The 20,007-nt window shown below is 39.6% G+C and overlaps 1 protein-coding gene across 4 annotated transcripts in view; it reads right to left on the reverse strand.

Annotated features, from left to right (window-relative positions):
* Positions 1–20,007, reverse strand: part of efr3a (EFR3 homolog A (S. cerevisiae)) — an 84,638-nt gene that overhangs the window by 25,647 nt on the left and 38,984 nt on the right. For all 4 annotated transcript variants that reach the window (XM_067529160.1, XM_067529161.1, XM_067529159.1 and 1 more), the window contains 3 exons: positions 17,899–18,048; positions 7,803–7,943; positions 508–586 (listed from right to left, as the gene is read on the reverse strand). In XM_067529160.1, the coding sequence (XP_067385261.1) occupies positions 508–586; positions 7,803–7,943; positions 17,899–18,048 (370 nt within the window). The remainder of the gene's footprint in view (positions 1–507; positions 587–7,802; positions 7,944–17,898; positions 18,049–20,007) is intronic.

Here is a 20,007-nt window from a genome sequence, read left to right on the forward strand (position 1 = left end):
TGATGCTGAGGGCATAACCCACTTCACTTACAGAAACAGAGACAGGGTTTACTTTGGGCCGACCCTAAGCTCACAACATTTGTGTTTTTTAATTACAGATTTGTACATGGTCAGGGTTATGGCCAGGTCCTGGGGTCAACAGTTCCCAAACCTACTGAACCTAGTAAGATTTATACTGCGAGAAGAAAACCAAACTCAGGAAAGAAGAACCACAGCACTAGCTTCAACAACTGAGCTTGGATATAATGAAAGCAGAGTGAATGTCAAGAAGAGTGTGTGATCAGCTGTGCTTTCCTTCTGTCTACAGAGGCCTCAGGGCTGCTGACTTCAAGCCTGGGGCTGCATGACAGCTTGTCAAGATCACAAGTGCTGGAGCCAGATCCAAGAGGAGCATGAGCAAGCAGGCCTAAAAGTACACCCTATAGTACATCATGTCAATGAGGTACTTTACCGTACTGTAAAGAAATGAAGGGAGTGCACACACTTTTCTCACTCTGTACACGGTACCTGTATGGAGTACATGATGATTCTGAAGCAGGAAACCGCAAACTCATTGGGGTCCCAAAGGTGATGATTATCCAGGTGACTGAACACAAAAAAAGAAAAAAAAAGAAAAAATCATTTACCGCATATCAGGGGTTAAACAGAAGGAGCAAGTGAAGGTTTGCATTAATATGTTAAGCAAATTAACCCCCCCCCCCCCCCCCCCAGATATTCAGTTATGAATGAAATTTGAAGAAGCTTGGTGCAGGAGTTGCAGCAGGAGCTGTTGGCTCTGCTGACAGACATAACAAAAGATGATCAGTCTCTGCGATACTTTTAACCCCTGCTCATCTCGTCCAGCACAAACATGACTGTGCATATTATAGCCATGTACCACTGGCTCATTTGTTGGTGTCATCTCAAATATCAGAGCATGTTGTTAGTGATCTTTCAGCAAGCTGCATCATGAATGGTCAGAGGTGCAGCTGCCAACTACTTAAAGTTGAAATGGCTCACTGACATTTCATTGGTTAAAAAAAAACAAAAAAACGATATATATTTGACGCGAGAAAACTTGCGAGTAAAAACCTTTAGTATTTAGTACTAGTTTTGAAAAGAACAATAACATGTAATCTGCTCTAGCTTTTATATTGACAGGACTTTCAGACACTAAATATAAAGTCCTGAAAAATGATAAAAAGACAATAAAGACAATGAGAACAAGTTCACTGATGTTCAAACCAAGCGCCGTCAGAGTAGCCAACAGCAGGTATAAAGTCAGTACTACATTTAATGGAAATTTGAATTTGATCTTAACAATGATGCTTAACTGAAGATAAATTTTGTTACTGCAAAGGAGGATCAGGTAAAAGTATTAAAATGCAACAATCAATAAATCAAAGAGATCAAATTATTATTTGCAAAAAGGCAAACTCTGAGCTGGAGATACACAAGAAGCCAAAGATTTTTAAGAAATTACAAACTACTTTTTCTGGTAGCTTCTACTCAATGAGTCATGAACCTGTTTTGCACTAAAATTAATCAATAATCAAAATCAAACGAGATTTACAAAGTTTTCCAACTCTAAAGTCTCGGAAGTGTGATAAAAGGCTGTGGTCTTCCTCTGTTAGTGGAAACTATTCCGAGGATGCTCCAAATGATTCGTTAATACCAAATGTTCTAAACAGTGGTGTGGATTCTGATTAAGCTTTGAGAAAGCTGTGAGTATGATGTATTTTCCATCAGTTTTTTGCATTTTAGAGATCCAGGAATGTTATTGATTTTCTTTATACTGTGCACATAAGCCACGTCAGTTCAGCAGTGAAACCCAGGAGATGTTCAGGGATATTTCCAACCTCCACAGCTGCATCTCACCTGCTAGACACCTCTCCCCCACCCCCACAATTGTTTTATTCATGCCTGCTGTTTTCAGCCGCAACCTCTGACCAAATGCTAACATTGGCCCCAATTTTGATCTCATTCATGTTTCCTTTGCTAAAAAAGCCTCTGAGGTCAACCCCGTGTCCAAACAATCTCTTCTCCATTTAACTGAAGGGTTGAATAAACTCAGGCTGAACTATTGGTTTGAACCGACGAGGCTTCACACATGCAAGTCAGCAGACAACTTATAACTGGGAAAATGTGTTTCACAGGTTTCCCAAAAGGGCCATTTGGATAGAAGTAACCTATTGATGATCCTCATTTTCATCAGTGCCTAGAAAGTAGGATCAGGTTTAGAATTTCAAACCTTAAATCTCATTGTGTCATAAATGTCAGTTTAACTGAACATTTGCATTTGATATAGTTAAAAGCTAGATTTCCAATTGATGGGGCAGGTATACTACCTCCATTTACCCATTTCCTAAGGACACTATGATCAGGGCATTGCTCAAAGTATGGTTTTATTATCATCTGAATCCAGAGTTGGGTCTTACAGCAGCAGAAGAGTTTAAATTGATATCCAAGCCTTGGACTAAAATAAATCACTCAAGGGTAACAGAGCCTAAGCAAACAGTCATTGGGATTGATATAAATAATACGGGTGTTAATGAGGCAAAGCAAAGAGAAGAGAAATGAATAAGGATAGACAAAGACAGTAATGAGAGAAGAGGCTGAACACAGTAATAAAGTGACTGGGAGCTGGTTGTATGAGAACAGTTCACTAATATGACGTCAATCCAAACCCCCCAAATCCCTCCTCCCGCCTTTTAACCCCAATCCTTTCTATTTATAGTCTCAAGACGGTCCCCCGTCCTCCTCCTCTCTGCAGGAGCCCTGCAGGAGGAGAACTGGTTTCATCTACAGATACAAAGACATGCAGACAGACATGAAGCACAACAGCTGTTTAAAGAAGAGAAACAATGAAATGATGAATGAAACAAGCTTTAGTTCTGTTTGGTTGCTTTATGCTGTCATACCTAAACATTTCTGTTCGAAGCCCTTAATAGTCGTCGCACTACATTTACAGTGCTGCGAGGGTTTGACTACATCGTTTATACCTTACAATGACTGCATCCATCACAATTTATGTGAGCGTTGCCCCACGGAGTTTAATTATTAAAAAAATGGTTTGCACTCTTCCCACTGTATCTGGTTTCATACATATGAAATACTGTTTACCACAAAGAAAGAAAAATGTCTCAATGGGATTTTTCTGCCAGTGGACTAAATGATGCAATGTTGCTTAGCCTGCAGGGGGAGCATGATGTCAACAAGTCACTGGTAACAGCTGGAGGTGGCACATGGAGATTTTGCCTAAACACACATACACACACACACACACACACACACACACGTTTACAGTAATAGACTTGTGGTGTGAGGATGACACACTCAGTATGACCGAAGTCTTTAACACTGATTATTGAAGGCTGAGGGCAGCCGTGTGTGTGTGTGTGTGTGTGTGTGTATGCTTGCCAGACATCCTGTGTTGGGTGTCAGACCTGAGATGAGCGCTGACAGTGTGTGAAGACTGAGGACGGGAGACATCACTGTGTGAAACAAAGCATTATGGGACTGTCTCATACTGTGTAAGTAGACCCGACTGCAGTAACGCATGGCTGCAACTAACAACGAACACTTGACCAATCGAATAAATTTGGTTTTTCAAAACACTGCTCAAGACCACAGTGATGCATTCCAAATGCTTAATTCATTATAAATACACCCAGAAGAGTCTCTCTCCATCTCAATGTGTGTCTCATAAATACACTATGCACTATTCCAACAATCTGGAGATCAAAGAGAATGATAATTTACTTTGATACTTTACCTTCAAGGTCTTCTAAATAAAAGCAAAAATAATCCCATTAAAACCAAACAACTTATGTTGCAAATTGCTATGAGTGCAACTAATCTCATCCTCGGCGGGTTTATGTTTAGATTCTAAAATGTAATTCCAAGAGGCATATGAACAGAAATGGAGATGCGTTGAGCTGTACGATTTAGCTGCACTGCCACTACATGAATCAGCCTGAACATCAAAAAGAATATTGGCCATATAAATCATTTCCTCATCCTAGTAGTTACTGGTGTTCCACTGGTAAAGGACTGAATTTTCTTCAAGAAAAACAGTGACAGTGAGTCACAGAGAGGAAAAAAAGTGTTTGAAATCAAGAGGAATAAGAGAGACGCTAAAGCATATGTTAAATTTCAAAATAAGAGCTTCTGTTGCTTACATTACTTGTTCAGCCAACGTTGTTGAAAAGATAAAGGGATGCACAAATGAGTCATACAAATGCAAGGTAATTTCAACATATTTCATAGAGAAATAAAAGAACTAGAATTAACAACAAAAGGCTTTAAGGGGAAAAGAAACCAATTAATAAATTGGAGAGAAAGTGTGAGGAGAGAGCAAAGATTAAAGTAAGCTCTGCTCTTGAAGAGGCCCTACAGACGTCAAGCAGCCACAGTTATATTATATATTTACCTGTTAATGGCAGCATGAGATGTTTGCTCCCTGCTTGAATTTGTAAGCAGCAGTGGGTCACTGTTACAGCTTGACGCGACTAAACCTGTCAGTCTTACTCAACACTCAACTCCAGTAAACGTCAAAGATTTGTAATGTCGACGTTTAACAAATGTTCTATGTGGTTTCTCAGTTGGTGGTCGATTCCCATCAATCAAAGGGCACTTTGGTGAATTAAGACAGAATCATGAAATAAATGAGTATTGCATCAGACTAACAACTAGCCTAAGCTAATCAAAACAAAATGAACCAGTGAGGTTGAGGCTCTACATGAAACATGAAAGAGTAGCTTATGGGATTCTATGCTTGGTTTTTCTTATCATTTATGGCTTGTTTACGCTGAATATTAGAGAAGAAAAACAAAAAAATAAATAAATCACGAATGTAGAGTCGCAACTGCTATATTGCTCCTCGGAAAAAATAAATGCAATCCAACTATTTCCATAGTCATTCAGCTCTGGTTAAACCACATTGTGGTTTGAGTGCGGTAAAATTCCAAGGAGATGCAAAATAAAAGATTTTAAGCAAAATACTTTTTTTGTTTGTTTGTTTGTGTAAACTGATTTTATAAAATTGGTATAGAAAACAATTCAGGAAGTGACCTGGTGATGAACTAGGATTTTTGCAGAGATGTTCCCAGACCAATAAAATACTGTTAACTTAGCCATGATTTATCAAGAAACACGATTATTACAACCAGTCCCACAGAAGAACGTGTCGTTTCAAACACTAAAAGTTTAAGAGTGTTTGTGGGTTTCTTTTTGCAAATGTGTGTGTGCACACAACATTAAAAAGGCATCGTGTACAAGTCCAATTTCTTTCCACCATTACCAGGAAAAGCCCCCAGAAGCCCATAATGTTCACACCAATTCTCAATTTAATTGGCCCCCAGTGGCAAAACCATAATGTCTTTTCTCACCAAATATTACTACTGCCATTACTAGTACCATTACTACTGCTACTGAAAACAGATCGATAGATAGATATAGATAGAGTATTCTATGCTTAGCAATAATAATTACTCTATAGCCAAATGTCTGTACTGCATTAACTCAAAAAACACTATGCAGTGAGCAGCTACAGCCATGGAGCAGTTTTTCTTACCAAACATTAGCAAAGAATAGCAGATATTTATAGATTTATATTTATGAAGTATCTTTGTCCTGTCTAGCCCAAACATTTCTATGTAATGTCCCATTTAACTTTTAGCTCTGGATACTACGTTGAGTTGCCCACAGTTATTTAGCTATTCACGAATAGTGTATTATCATATGTTAGGGTAAAAGAAAGGGGGATAAACAAGGCACTTAACCAAACGGTAATAGAGTTTGGCTGTCACATGAGGCTCACCCATCTAACCAATCAGAGAAATTCAATGATTCATTCTAATTTTCGTACGTTTTTGCAGCTTTGTTATTCAATTCGATAATGACTAATACCTGAGGGGCCGTGAAGAGGATGGACAAGCACAGCAGATCGTAGCAGAGCACTTCAGAGGATGTGTTAAGTGTCATGGTAGCGCTTAAAAAAAAAAAAGCGAAGCCTTGATAAACTTAGCATGGCAACTAGTAACACAGCATTTGGAGACATGCCTTGTTCTAAACCTATATGTAAATATTGAAGTAGACATTTTCAGTTTTTAATAGCACTAGATGGAAACTCAGGAGACTGCCATTGTCATTAGGATTCACACTGAAATCTATAGCGGATGAATGACCAAACAAAATGTCTTCGCAAGGCTGTGTCCTCTCGCCTCTTTTCTTTATCCTCTACACAGATGAGTATAATTCTGCTCAGTCAAAATTGTCACATTGTAAAATTCGCTGATGACACAGTCCTCCTGTCTCTGCTTTCCGGCCACATACAAAATCATAGCAACATCATAGAAACTCGTGCCTTGAGCTCAACATAAATCAAACCAAGGAGATGATAGTGACCCTTTCACTTAAACAGAGACAGATGGCTCAATCAGTCACCACCCTCCTTCAGGGGGGAGCCAGTGGAGATTGTGGAGGAGTATAAATACTTAGGAACAATTTTTGAAAACCTGCTGAAGTTCTCCCCGAAGGCAGAGGAAATCGTAAAGAAATCCCATCAGAGACTGTACCTTCTCAGGAAGTTGAAATCATTTGGGACTAACAAGGACATTCTTATCATATTCTATTTCATTAAAAATGGAATAACTTTTTCTTTCACCTGCTGGGTTTAACTCGTATTAACGTATTTATTATTGTTGATTTTTTTCTCTCTTTAAACTGTGTGTCTTTTCCGTTAAGGTTGTCTGTTGTACTGTGTCGGGTTGGTGTGACGTCCCACGAATGACACAGTGATGTCATCAGCTCTACATGAACGGTGCTTATAAAGCTAAACACGCTAAATTCAAAACCTTACTAATTTAAATGTTAGTATCAGCCTTTCCTACTGAAGCCACTGAGGATAAACTGAGGACTGGGGTGAGGGCTGCACTCAGAGGGGCTCAGCAGAACAGCAATAGACTGTAACAAGGAAAGTCTCTGAGGGCTTCGGCCGTTTACTCGGTAATTGTCCAAGTTACGCGAACCGTGCTGAGTGCTGGGGAGAGGTGGCCAATGGGAGCAGCGGCAAGAATATTTAAATCCCAGGAGGGATAGGCGGTGGCAACGGTGTGCTGCATTCAAGCGGCAGGCGTCTGTGTGATAAAACAGCTCATTTAATTTCCTCTGTGTGCTGGGAGTCTGCAGTGAGGTGTGTGTGTGTGTGTGTGTGGGTCCTCAAAGTGGGAAGAATGAGGCAGATATCTTTGCGTATTGATTAAATACACATTAAATGTACCATCACAGTCCTGTTCACATCAATAATATTTGAAGCATTTTTAACAAAACTCTGTTACTCATTTTCTTTATTCAGCTAAAATTAGAGATTAAGAGAGAAAAATGCCAAGTGTGAATACAACCTCAACTAACAACAGGATTTAAAAACACAAGGACCGAGTTATAACATTATCCTGAATAGTTTTTTTAACACAACTGCTTTTGCTGCGTCTGTTACACCAAGCTAATTTCATCATATCTGCCTTGTTGCACATCAGTTTGACACATTTTGTCACATACACGTTTTATATCATGTAACTATGTTTAAGCTTCACTGTTAAAATTTTTCGCCTACATCTCAAGAAGGGGAAACCTATTTGCTCACAGCCATCACCTTAAGGGACCAATCACAGTGCCCATGCTGACCATGCTGACAACATTCAAACCTCCAGATATTCTTAATTCTGCGGCTGCTGTTAAGGACATATTTGAACCAACAACAACAACAAAAAAAAAAAGAAACCGTAAATGGCAACAGTCTTTGCTAATGTTCAGGTACTCACACTAAGATGGGTCGGACAGCGTTGTTCATGTTGCCGTACGCTGCCCTGCCAAGCAGCTCTCTGAAGCAGTTCTCGGCCAGCGCTGCTGGGTTCTCCTCACCGTCCTGAACCACCTCTGACGGTGTGCTGGGGTGCCCCCCCCTGTGAAAGAAAGGCAGATTATTCAGAAAGTACAGAAACTGTGTGCAAGAAACCGCCCCCTTGTATCACTTTGTTAGCAGAAGCTCTACAATGTTATATAAAATTGGCTCAGTGCTGTGTTAGCAGATCTGATCAGATGCGAGTTACATTTTTAAATGAAGTCAGGATAGAACACCGAGAGTTTTGTTTTACTGAAGAAAATTCGGAAGCAGCTCTATAACATAATACAGGCCAATAAAGAATTCTTCATATATATGGAAACTGTAAGGGGAGGTTGAGAGAGAGTGCAGCATGGCATACAGTAACATTTATAAGGACAAAAAGAAAAGTGACACCTTCAGAATATTACAGTTGGAGAGACAAATGGAAAGAAAGAAACAAGGCCAAGAATGACTGAATAATCAAAGTGGAAAAGAAAACAATGAGAGCAGCTAAAAAAATGGGAGAGGTCAAATGATGGAGCATCAACCAGCCTCAGTCAGGGGTTTGTGGAGAAAACTGCAAAAGAATACAGAAAAAGAAACACAGAGTAGTATTTTAAATGCAATGATGACTAAATAAAATTATGATCATTAAATTATGGAAAAAGTTAAACAAATAATTCATTGTCTAAGTTTACTGTCTGTGTTCGGCGTGAGTGAGGGACAGCACTAGTCAGGAAGAACCTTGACAACAAGTTTGCATATCGTTTGTTGGGATTTCCATTTTTTTTTTAATATATACAAAGCACCATGGTGAGCGGTGGAGAAGAGGGGGGAGTGGTGAGTGGTGAGAGACAGACAGAGAGGGAGAGAGACAAACGTGAGTTTGTAGGAAAAAAACATGGTTGAACAAATACATTTCTCTAAGCAATGTTTGCAGGTCACACACATGCTAGTATATGCATATCATATAAGAGTAGTTTATGGAATCTTTGCACTAAATATTACAGGAGGGGAGGAACTCTTGAAAAGAATTTCATCTTAAAGCGCTCAAAAAAATAAATATGCAAAAAAAAAATAGCAGTTCAATTATTATGCTGTATCGTTCAGTGCTACCACCATCGATACTGTAGCAATGAATAAAACCATGCAGAGTTATACCTGCAGAAAATCTTGTAATATAACATTTCTGTCAATGTCATGGTTTGGGCTTCTGACAATTACTTTGCCGTTTAGATTATATAATTGTAATAACGGTGCAGTGGCAGTAGGGCAGGCTTGTACTGGACTGATATTTCACTGGTCATTTGTTTTTTTTCCCCCCTAAATGGGGAAATTTAACATGGGGAGAGAGACTCTGTGGAGCGAAGGCCCGATGGGAGGGAGATCCAGAAATGGGGGGCAGAGCAACTGATGCTCTAGCCCACATAGAAGTCAGGCGAGCTCAAGGATTGGACAGGAGGTGGGCTGAGGATGAACGTAGGAGGCGTGAGGGTGTAAATGACTGAAGGAGCTCTGACAGAAATGGGGGTGAGAGGTTACGGAGGGCTGTGAATGTGACAAGTAAAATCTTAGAGTTAATGTGGAGGTGGGCCGGGAGCCAATGTAATTGTCTGAGGACGGGGGTAACATGATCTGTGAGAATAGGATCTAGTGAGAATAAAGACAGAACGAGAATGTTGGAGAAAGTTTAGGAGGCATCTGGGAGCTGACTGCTGGCATTTTAACAGCACCACAAACATTAGGTGGTTCCTGATGAAACTCGGTAAAGGTCGATGTTGTAAATCATAAGATAACAAAAAACCATGAAATTTATATTTTTCGAAGGTATTGTTTCTATCAGTTTTTTTAAATCACAATTGTTTTCTGAACTCCTACTTTTATTGTCAAGGTCTTTTTTTGTACATACATCCCACTGCAACTAGTTTGTAATGTTAGGGAATCGTTTAGTTTTACATACGCACATAATAATGAGGACTGTACTGTATAATAACGCGTTTGATCAATTATGTTTCAAAATTTGTATCACAGCCCCCTGTTGATCATGCAGCTCTACGTTCAAAATAAACTGTCATTTCCTGCAGAGCTGCCAAGAATGTAAACTCCTGGCAGGAGACCAAGCTGGCCTCCCGTTATGGGTTATATTGATAAAATAATGCAATAGTGAAACACTTCCCCAGCAATAGGTCTGGTCACAGATGGACTGTAGGCAAGCACGTCTCAGGAGGGAAACAATGCAATTACTCTCAGCCCACACAGGCAGTTCAGGGGAAATTAAATTCTTATTGCTTGTTAGAAGCTGGGAAATGAGAGACAAAAATGAAAATCTCTCCTGTAACTGAAGGTGGGTTGCTGTTGTTTAATGAAGTGGCCAGAACAAACTTATTAAAAGCTGGAAATGTTTGGATGATTGTCCGTAAGTGGAAAACAAGTGCAAGTGTTACACCGCTCGTAAGACTAAAGGCCACATTGTTGTATCTAAATACTAGTTGTGCCTCGAGTCCCACACATTGACAATGGAACATGTACATTTAATCAGAAAGTGAAGCTGTTGCTTAACCAGCACAGAAAGCTTCAGAAGCCAAAGACTGATGTTGACTGATGTCACATGATTTTATAAAGACATGGGGCCCAATAGTTTTATTTATTGTTACATTGAACATGAACACTAACAGCAGCATAACTGTTATATTATAATGTAATACCAGGTTTCTGTAGTGACCCTGTCTGATGTAATGAGTTTCCTTCATGCATGGACACATACACAAGCAGCTGATGAAATCTGTAGAATGTGGATCCCTGCAGCTGCACAGATGTGGAAAGAATATACGTCAAAACTATATGTATGCAGTACTATCAGTGAACGGGATGTCTTACTAATTATTGTTAGTAAGCTTGGTTAGTTTCAGCGTAACATAATTATTCTGAGTGAGTAGAGGCATTTTTAATAAGCCTGTTTACCTATTAAAGAGACAAAAGCAGATCTATTAGTTTGCTCATACAGGATACATTTTTTTTTTTAGATGAGGATTTGCCAAATGACGAAAACTAGTGTGGATGTTAAGGAGCTTCAATTCAAAGCATAGAGAAAAGAAAATGTTGTGGTTTCGTAAACAACAGTTTTTACTTCGAAAAAGCTCGAAACAATGCGGAACATGTCAGTTCTAAAATCAATTATGGAAGAAATTTGTTCATGCTGTCGCATGTTTCGACAGTAGTTTGAATGCTTCCTTGGTGCTCATAGAAAATTAGTCATGTAATCTTAAATCATGCACAGAATGTGTGCAGTTGAGGTTGAAAGTTTAATCAAGGTTAAAAGAAAAAACAAAGTGCAGAGAAATGGAGAGATCCGACTGCACTAATGAAATGAATAAGGGCAAAGAATGAAAAAAAAAAAAAAAACTCATTTGGAGGTCAAAGCTGTTTTCAAGGTGGCTGACTTGACATACAACACGCAGGGTGTGTGTGCTGCCGAACAACACAAGCAGGCATTTAATTGTGAAAGACGACAAGCTTTTGTTCATTCTCCCAGCCTGCACCTTTGGATTCTGCACGCCGCCCACGTCTGCCCCTTCCTGAGAACCAATTAACAGAATCAAATGTCCTTGACCGCGGCTTCTTGCTGGGTCTGTAGGAAAATTGATTGAAAAACCCAGAACATGCAACTGCGGGGCAAGTTGACCGCAGCCGTGTTTGGGGAACAACATTATCTGAAGCAGATTAGGTTTGTGTGTTTCAAGGAAACAAACAAACAAACAAACTAACTAAAAAAAAAAAAACAAACACAACAGCACGCGGTTCATGCTACCGAGCAGTCATTCCCTTTCAGGCTGACATCTAACTGTGTCATTATGGCAAGTGCTGAGTCACACTATTACTCTGACAAACCCCAACTCTGCTGATGGACATTTAGTTTGACAGGACACCGCTGGACTGCAGGGATGCTGAGCTGCTCGAAGGAGGGAGGTCAGCCTTTGAATGGGCAGAGCGCTGCGGCAACGTCATCAGGATTAATGTCCTGCCATTTACAGACTGTTTCTATTCAAAGAGCTGCACAGCATGTTGGCAAAACGATCTATGATAAATGTGTCGTTCTCTCCACCTCTGCAACTTTTTACGGCACATGTAGCGTAGAGTTCAGGCTTTCAATCATTTACAGCAGCAACACGCAGCAGCTCCCATCAATCACCGATGAAACCTTGCTATATTACGTGTCCAATACCAACAAGCAAAAAGGAATGAAAATACGCTCCATCAGTTATGGTACTTGACACATTAACAATTGATAATTATGAAAACAATAATGCAGCAAGGACTGTAGAGTTAAAGGGAGGCTCGGGCTCAGAAGTGCGAGCAGCTGTTTAATTTTCAGCTCCTCCGATCCACATGTTGCAGAACCTTGAGTAGAGGCTCTGTCGCCACCTGTGTGAATGTGGCTCAGAAGGAACCTGAGGTTTCCCACTTCAAATCCGTCTCTCCTACATTTCGTTCATTGACATGTTAGCATACAACTTTAAGTTTGCGTTATAGGTTTATTTTTTATGTTGTAAAACTGCGTTCATTGGGAAATTCGAGCTGCTGAAAAATACAACTTTGTAGCACAGTGCAATTTAGGTGGCTTAGGTATTTTTTCAGGAACGGTATTGGGAAAGTATTTAAGTAAGGTGAGGTTTAAGTAAAGTAAGGTTTTAAAAGTTTGGGCCTCGGATATTTTAAATTGCAAGGTCACACAGAGGTCAGGGAAACTGGTTGAAGTAATTGTTTTTTTCACGACGACTTTGCTGGATTCCCATAGAGCCTGATAAATGTAAAGGCAAACGGATGGACTGTAAAATCCCACATCCCTAATGCAGTAATTTGCTCATAAAATTACTGAAGTAATCGCTCAACGACCTAATTTTACTTTAGCTTGTGCGGTGAGCAGCCGGACAAACCTACTGAATCAGGAATTGCTGCAAAAGATTTTTTTATTTTTTAGGAATCTTGGTATATAAAACCCAGCATAGCCACTATACTTTTGACCAGTAAGTACTGCTGAACCGGCCGTCTAGAATGTGAACCGTCACTGGTTTCAGGGTCAACGCCTTTCACAATAAAATAGTGATCGATTCTTTCTACAGTTGCCTCTTTAGACAAATGTTACACAATCATTTATGCATAAATTCATGATGGACCCAAAGTGTGAGGAAAAGTATGTTCACAAGAAAAAGAAAATTACATGTCATGTGTTTTCAGTCTGACTCTGGTTTCTGTGATTGCTTGGAACTGTGTGTGATTGCAGACGTATGAACCAGATGACATGAAAATGTGATATGTGCTGTATGATTACAGGTGACAATCATGATGATTACTGTGCGTTTACTCTGATGATTGGAAGGTTATGCATTTCTTCAACAGGCGTTTCTCAAGCTCATGTCAGTCCTGTCAGAAAGTGTTTAGATTCATTCAATTTCTCCACACTGTTAAAAAATGTACAGTCAGACTTTAATAACAAAATAATTACAGCTTTAAGTCACCTTGGGAAAATCTCTACAAGCTTCTCACACTTGGATTTGGGGTCTCTTTTTCAGTAATCCTCTCAAACTCCACCACATCGCAACCACCTGTGAACTGTCACTACAGGTCTCCCCCACAGATGCTCTACAGGTAGGTCTAGGCTTAGGTTGGGTCACTTAAAGAAAGTCAGAGATTTCTTATGAAGCCACTCCAGCGTTGTACCGTTTGCTTTGTATTAATATGCTGAAAGGTCAATCCAAACTTCAGGCTTTACTTAAAAACATCCCTGTATTTGTCAGCATTCATCTTTCTCTCATATCTGAACAGTCTCACTGTCCCTACTGCTAAGAAGCCGACCCGTAGCATGCCGCCAGCATCCTTCGCCAGATGGTACAGTATTACCCAGATGATGAGCAGTGCCTGGGGCTTGCCAGAGAAAAAGCTTAAGGCTTTTGGCTTAACAGACTGAAAAATCTTTAACCAGCAGGCCGACACCTAGTATAGATGCATACACATCCCTCAGAGTCCATTGGATGGTGGGCTATAGATGGCTGTGCTTCCAACAGTTTCGCTAAACTCTGCAGAACAATTCTGGTGCTTTTCTGGGGTAAGTTCTTAGTCACCTCCCTGACCATGGGTCTCCTTGTTCAGCTGTTCAGTTTGGCCAGAGACATCTTCCATTTCCCAATTTTTGAGTCCTTGAAAACACTCATGCAGTGTGCATTTTTATACTTTCCATGCGTGTCTTTCAGAATTGCTGTACGCCTCAGGTGGGCTTAAATTTTAGACACATCAAGAAAAAAAAAACAAACAAATAACAAAATACGATGCTTGTAGTGTCATATCAAAGAATCTGAATACTTACTGTACTTTACTTTAAAGCAAAGATTTAACTTTTCAAGCTATTAAAACAACCTTTGTGTATGTTTACCTGACAAGAACCTCTATTATGATGAGAACTATAAATGTAGGTCTGAAAAATAGACATAAGTTGTGGACCCAAGTGAATTGGGTTGGTGTAATTTTAAGGTTTCTCTCAGTATTTAGAGTAAAGCGGTGGGAACGCTGATACTGACTGATAAGATCTGACTACTGTCTGCATCCGAGTTCATCCCCCAGGTCATTATTGATCCCTGGGCAGGGGTTCTGTGCAGACCAATGGAGGTCTTCCACACCAAGCAGGGAAAAGAACATCTGATGTAGCTCGTTCTGTGCACGAGAGCTTTTAATGTTGACACATGACAGGAAAAAGCCCAAACTGTTGCCACAAAGTTGGAAGAACACAGTTTCTATAGGACAAATATGCACAGACCAGAGCACCGCTTGTGTCTTGCTGAATTAACATTCAGTAGAGGGCGGCAGTGGCTCAGTTGGTAGAGTGGCCGCCTACCGACCATAAAACGCTCTTGACACTGATCCCGCAACAACACTGAACCTGCACCCATCTCCAGCCGTGCAGTGCAGTGCAGTGCAGTGCTGGTAGGAATTGGGGAGGGTTGCGTCAGGAAGGGCATCCAGTTTAAAAACTGTGCCCAATCAACATACGGACAAATGATCCGCTGTGGCGACCCTGAACTCACGGGATAAGCTGAGGACACATTTCAGTTATAGCTGAAGGATGTGTTCTTCTATTGTTGCACACCCCGCTGGGCTCAGACAAATTCCACTGAAATAATTCAGTTCCAACTGAGAACAAAGGAAAGCTTGCATGTAAACTAGCATAATTAAAAAACAAAAAATCTGTTTCATGTGCTAATATGTTTGCATTTGGTCAAAGTTGTTCTAAGTTGATGTCTTTGATGCATAGCGTGACAGCTTTCATCAAAGGGAGGGACTGCTACTCTAACTCCCTGTTTAAAAAGAGAAAAGAGCAGAAATTCGTTTTAACGACTAATATTCACACTAGGTTTTCTCAGCTTGTTTACTACACTTCATGAAACACATGACCCCAATTCAAAAAACTTAAATAAAAACAGAATGCGAATCGTATCAAACCTATTTATTTACAATAGAACATAAACAACATATCGGATGTTTTTTTGATGTAATTTTCACCAACACATCTTAAAAAAGGTTGAACCAGGGTGATTGTTTACCATTGTGTAGCATCCTCTTCTTTTAACAACTGTCTGAGCAGTTGATGGAGTTTTTAGAAGATGAATGTCTCATTCTCGTCTGATGCTCCTAATGGTATAGGAGCATATGTTGCTCTAAAACCTCTCTGAACGTTTCAGCATTGATGGGGCCTTTCCAGATGTGTAAGATGCCCACACCATATTCACTAATTCACAGAATCCTGCCCATTTTCAATGCAGTGCCACCTGAGTGCCCAACGATCTCGTGCATCAGGTTTTCACTTTGCTGATATTATATACTGTAGATGGTGGGATCTTCATAATTTAACATAGAAAATTTTTCTGAAATTGTTCCACAATCTTCAGGCGCAGTTTGGTCGCAGATTAGTTATCAATTGCTCCTCCATTTGTTTTTTTATTTGCAGCAATTACCTTTTCCATCCTTTTGTTGCCCCTCTTTCAACCTTTGAGATGTGTTGCTGCCACCAAATTCAAAATGAGCTTATATTTCTATCATTTCATGGAAAATATCTGTTTCAACATCTGACATGTTGTTTATGTTCTGTTGGGAATAAAATCTGTGTTGATGAGATTTGCAAACCATTGCATTCTGGTTTTATGTACGTTTTCACCTATTCCCAACTTTTTTGTATTGGCGTTGTACTATGCTGCTACACAAACTGTACACACTGACACAGAATCATGCATAACCAGCCACAACATCATTTACAGTTTCATTATTCACAACCAATGGTGAGCCTCAACTTTGGCATCATCACCCAGACAGAGGCTTCAACGTGTGCAAATAAGGAAAATGAAGGCCTGCTGAAGGTCGGAGCCCATCCGGACCCTAGAAATCCACCACATGGGATAAAAAGGAATCGTGTGTACTTGTAAGGCTTCAGGTGGAGAAAAGTAAGCAACAGAAGAAAAGAAAATACTCAAGGACAGATATAAAAAAGAAGAAGACAAAAAAAAGAGAGAAGAGAGACCACAGAGGCCAAAAATAGCTTTTTGTTCACATGGAAACCACCTGACTGAGATGGAGAAGAGAGAAAGGGCTATGGTGAATTGCAAGGAAGGAAGAAAGAAGTGATTAAAAATGGGAATAAAAGGAGAGATGGGGTGAAGCCAAGATGGGAAGAATGGAGACGAGAAGGCAAAGCGGCAGAAGGAGGAAAGCAAGAGTGAGGTGATTGAAAGAGATGAGATGATTTTTTTTTTTTAAAACTGACAAAAAACAAAACCTAACAAAGAAAAAAAAAACACAAATGAAGGGAATGGAAACTGTACCTTTTCAAATATAAGTTTTTAGTATTGTTCTGCAACTGCAATAACAATATTTTTATATATGAGTAATAAGTACATATAGTAGTAGTAGTTAATGTATTGTCTCAACTGAGGGCTTTTCAGCCTGGGGACATATTTCCATATCCTCAAAGTTTATCAGTAAAATGTGACTTTAGGTTATGAGTTAATGCTTTTTATTAAAGCGTTTTGTCTCTTTATGCAATACTGTATGTACTACTTGGCAGATCAGTGCAGGATGGGAATATTTAACTGGTGGCAGCCTGTTACGTGTGGTTAAGTGGTTTCATCTGTATATTACTGTGTTTTACCATTTTTGGACTAATTTTCTTGCAGAAGGAAGAAAAATTGACATCATATAGTACAAAAGGAAGAAACCCCAAAGCTGAGTGCAGAGCTGGCACCCAAATGTCCAGTTTGGTTCATTTTGACCACTTTCTTTTTTTTTTTTTTTACGCCGAGCATCATAAACACAGAGCCTTTTTCATTCCTAGGATTCAGAGAAGTCCTCGGTGTTGACACATCGCCAGGATTTCTTTCTTCCCCTGAACTATGAGCACATATTGGAATACTAATGACGTGAGGTGTGCGGTAATTCACAGGTTCAAACTCAGTTTAGCTGAAGTCCCAATCTTGAGTGATGGGACTAACAAACAGAACCAACAGCAGCCTCGTGAAAAAACGGCTTGGAACTGGCCGAATGTATCGGTGGAAACTTTTTATTATACCCCATTCAGACTGACACAATGCTGCAGGTTAGTCCTACATCAGGGGAACATTCTGATTCTGAAAATATTGGAGATTTTATTTGAATACTCGTATATCATGGCCACCGTTTGTGGGCTTGACAAATATTAAAGTTTGATGTTGGAGGAAAAGATCTTTTCCGATGGCCTCAAGAACAAAAGCATGAGCACTGCAAAAAAAAACTGACTGACTGGGAACTTGTTGAGGGTTGGCTCCTTATTAAAGCCATCTGCAGACTAGAGTAGTTTTCAAATCAGACAATCAGATATTTGTCTCAGGGCCAAGCCTCAATTAAGTCCACACTTCATGTCCAAAATAATCCAAGTAAATATGCAGCACCAAACCACGTAGATTACAACTGTACAACAATTTGGGCATGTAAATATCCTGAATGTGTAATTGTGGTACCTGTCCAGGTCTTCACTGTCCTGCATGTTGAACAGTAAGGATGGGATCAGTTTGTCCATGTGCTGAGGCTCCCAGATGATGGCCTGCAGCTCGTCGTTCACCGTCTTTCTCACCACACCCTGCAGACCTTTGATCCCCGCCACACGAATCCTGACACAGACAGACAGTAACTATTAGATACCACGGACAAAGCTTCCATCCTTATTCCAAAATAACCACCAGTAGAATGTTTTAGTTAAAGCATTTTTTTTTTCAAAAGTATTGGCCATTTGTTCAAAATCCACACCTCTCCCTTCAATCTCATTTTCTCCTTCAATCAGACCTCAGTTGGGTTAAGGTCTGCTCTAAAAAACTTTGCATTTTTCCCCCCATCTGTCCGTTGTTGTGCTGGAAGGATGTTTTGAATGATTGTCTTTCTAGGTCTTGCTGCATAACAAAGCTCATCCTAATTAGTTTTGATGCATTTCTCTGTAAGTCTGCAGACAAAATGTTTCTGTGCACAGCTGAATATATTCTGCAGCTACTATTGTGACTTACATCCCTGACAGACAAGTGGGAGCCTGTTCTAGATGCAGGCAAACACAAGACACTGACATCATCCCTACCATTCTTCACAGATCACGAGCAGATCATGTCTTCACACTTTGGAATTCTTTTGCGGCCCATTTCTAGATTTTCTATGCTTTTAAAACTCTAATTCCTGATTGTGACAACTTCTTCAAATGGAGGATTGTGATACCATCACCCCTGTTCTGTGGAGCTTGGTGTTGTCACTGGTTGTTTTCAAGGTTCTCCTCACAGCTTTTCCAATGCTCCTGTTACTAGCTGTTGTTTCCCTTTGCTGGTCTATTCTGTACATGTTGGTCAGTACAACAGTGGTTTCGTTTTAAGGACAAGCCATCAATCAGTTGCATGTTTCTAATGTTTGTACAATGACGTTTTTTTCTGTCCATTCTCAGATTCTAAGCAGTTTGCTTTTCTCCTGTAAACAGGTTTCTGGTTTTCATTCAATTTATCCTTTTAGACCAACAAAATAATTCTTCACATTTAAAAACCAAGGCTTAAGCCATCTTGAACAAATTATTGTGAACATCAGTCCCAGAGGACATACCTGGGTAACAACACACACTTATTCTTCAGTTAATTATTCCAATACTTTTGGAAGAGAATAAACTTAGATTGTGTGATTTTCTGTCTTCATGGCACTAAAGTATTGTTACCATTAAATGAAAGCTGAATTCTGAACTTTCCTCTAACATCAATCTTTTGATATTAAACACAAATGTCTTCAGTGGATCATAAAACCAAATGAATTTGCCGTTTTAATACTTTTGGAGAGTATATTTCATTTTAAAATATTTATCAATTTGCTGATGTAAAAGCATGTTCAATTGCCATTGTGTATAAAACTTATTTAACTCAAGTAGAACAGGCTGTGAATCTCAGTCAGCAAACTTTATTATTAATGTAATATCTTAATGTGACATGCATATTAACACTCATTTAGCATAGTTAAAATTTATCATGTTAGTGCAATAATTTTTAAAGTAAGCATGATCAAATGTTAGTCTACACACACACACACACACACACACACACACTCAAATGAGCATACCACCAGTTTTACCACACATTAGAATTTTTTCACATTAAACTAACATTGGTGGTTTGGTTAAAACACAATTGTATACATGACCTAATACCTCTGCCACAGTTATGTAGTAAACAACTGCATACATCCTGTGTAACCATGTGTTTGGGGAGCATGTAGCACAGTAATAGCAATACGGCGTTAGCATTAAAAGGTTCAGGGTCGCCAGTTTTTACGCAGGACACCCTTCCTGATGCAACCCTCCCTCATTTCTATTGAGCTACAGCCACCCAAGTTTTGGTAGTACATGTACATAAATGCAATTAAACTTCCCATTGACTTCCCTATGTCAAAAGTATCTCTCTACCTTTAGCTGAAAAATGCCTCCAGACGACATCACTTGGTGCAACCTTCAGTACAGATTATGTCATCTTGTTGCTCACACTACGGAGTTTGTAATCATGGTCAACCTGATTTTCCAGAGCTCCCCCAGATGACATGGTAATAATGATAATGAT

This window comes from Channa argus, chromosome 14 (assembly GCF_033026475.1).
Source record: "Channa argus isolate prfri chromosome 14, Channa argus male v1.0, whole genome shotgun sequence".
Lineage (NCBI taxonomy): Eukaryota > Metazoa > Chordata > Actinopteri > Anabantiformes > Channidae > Channa > Channa argus.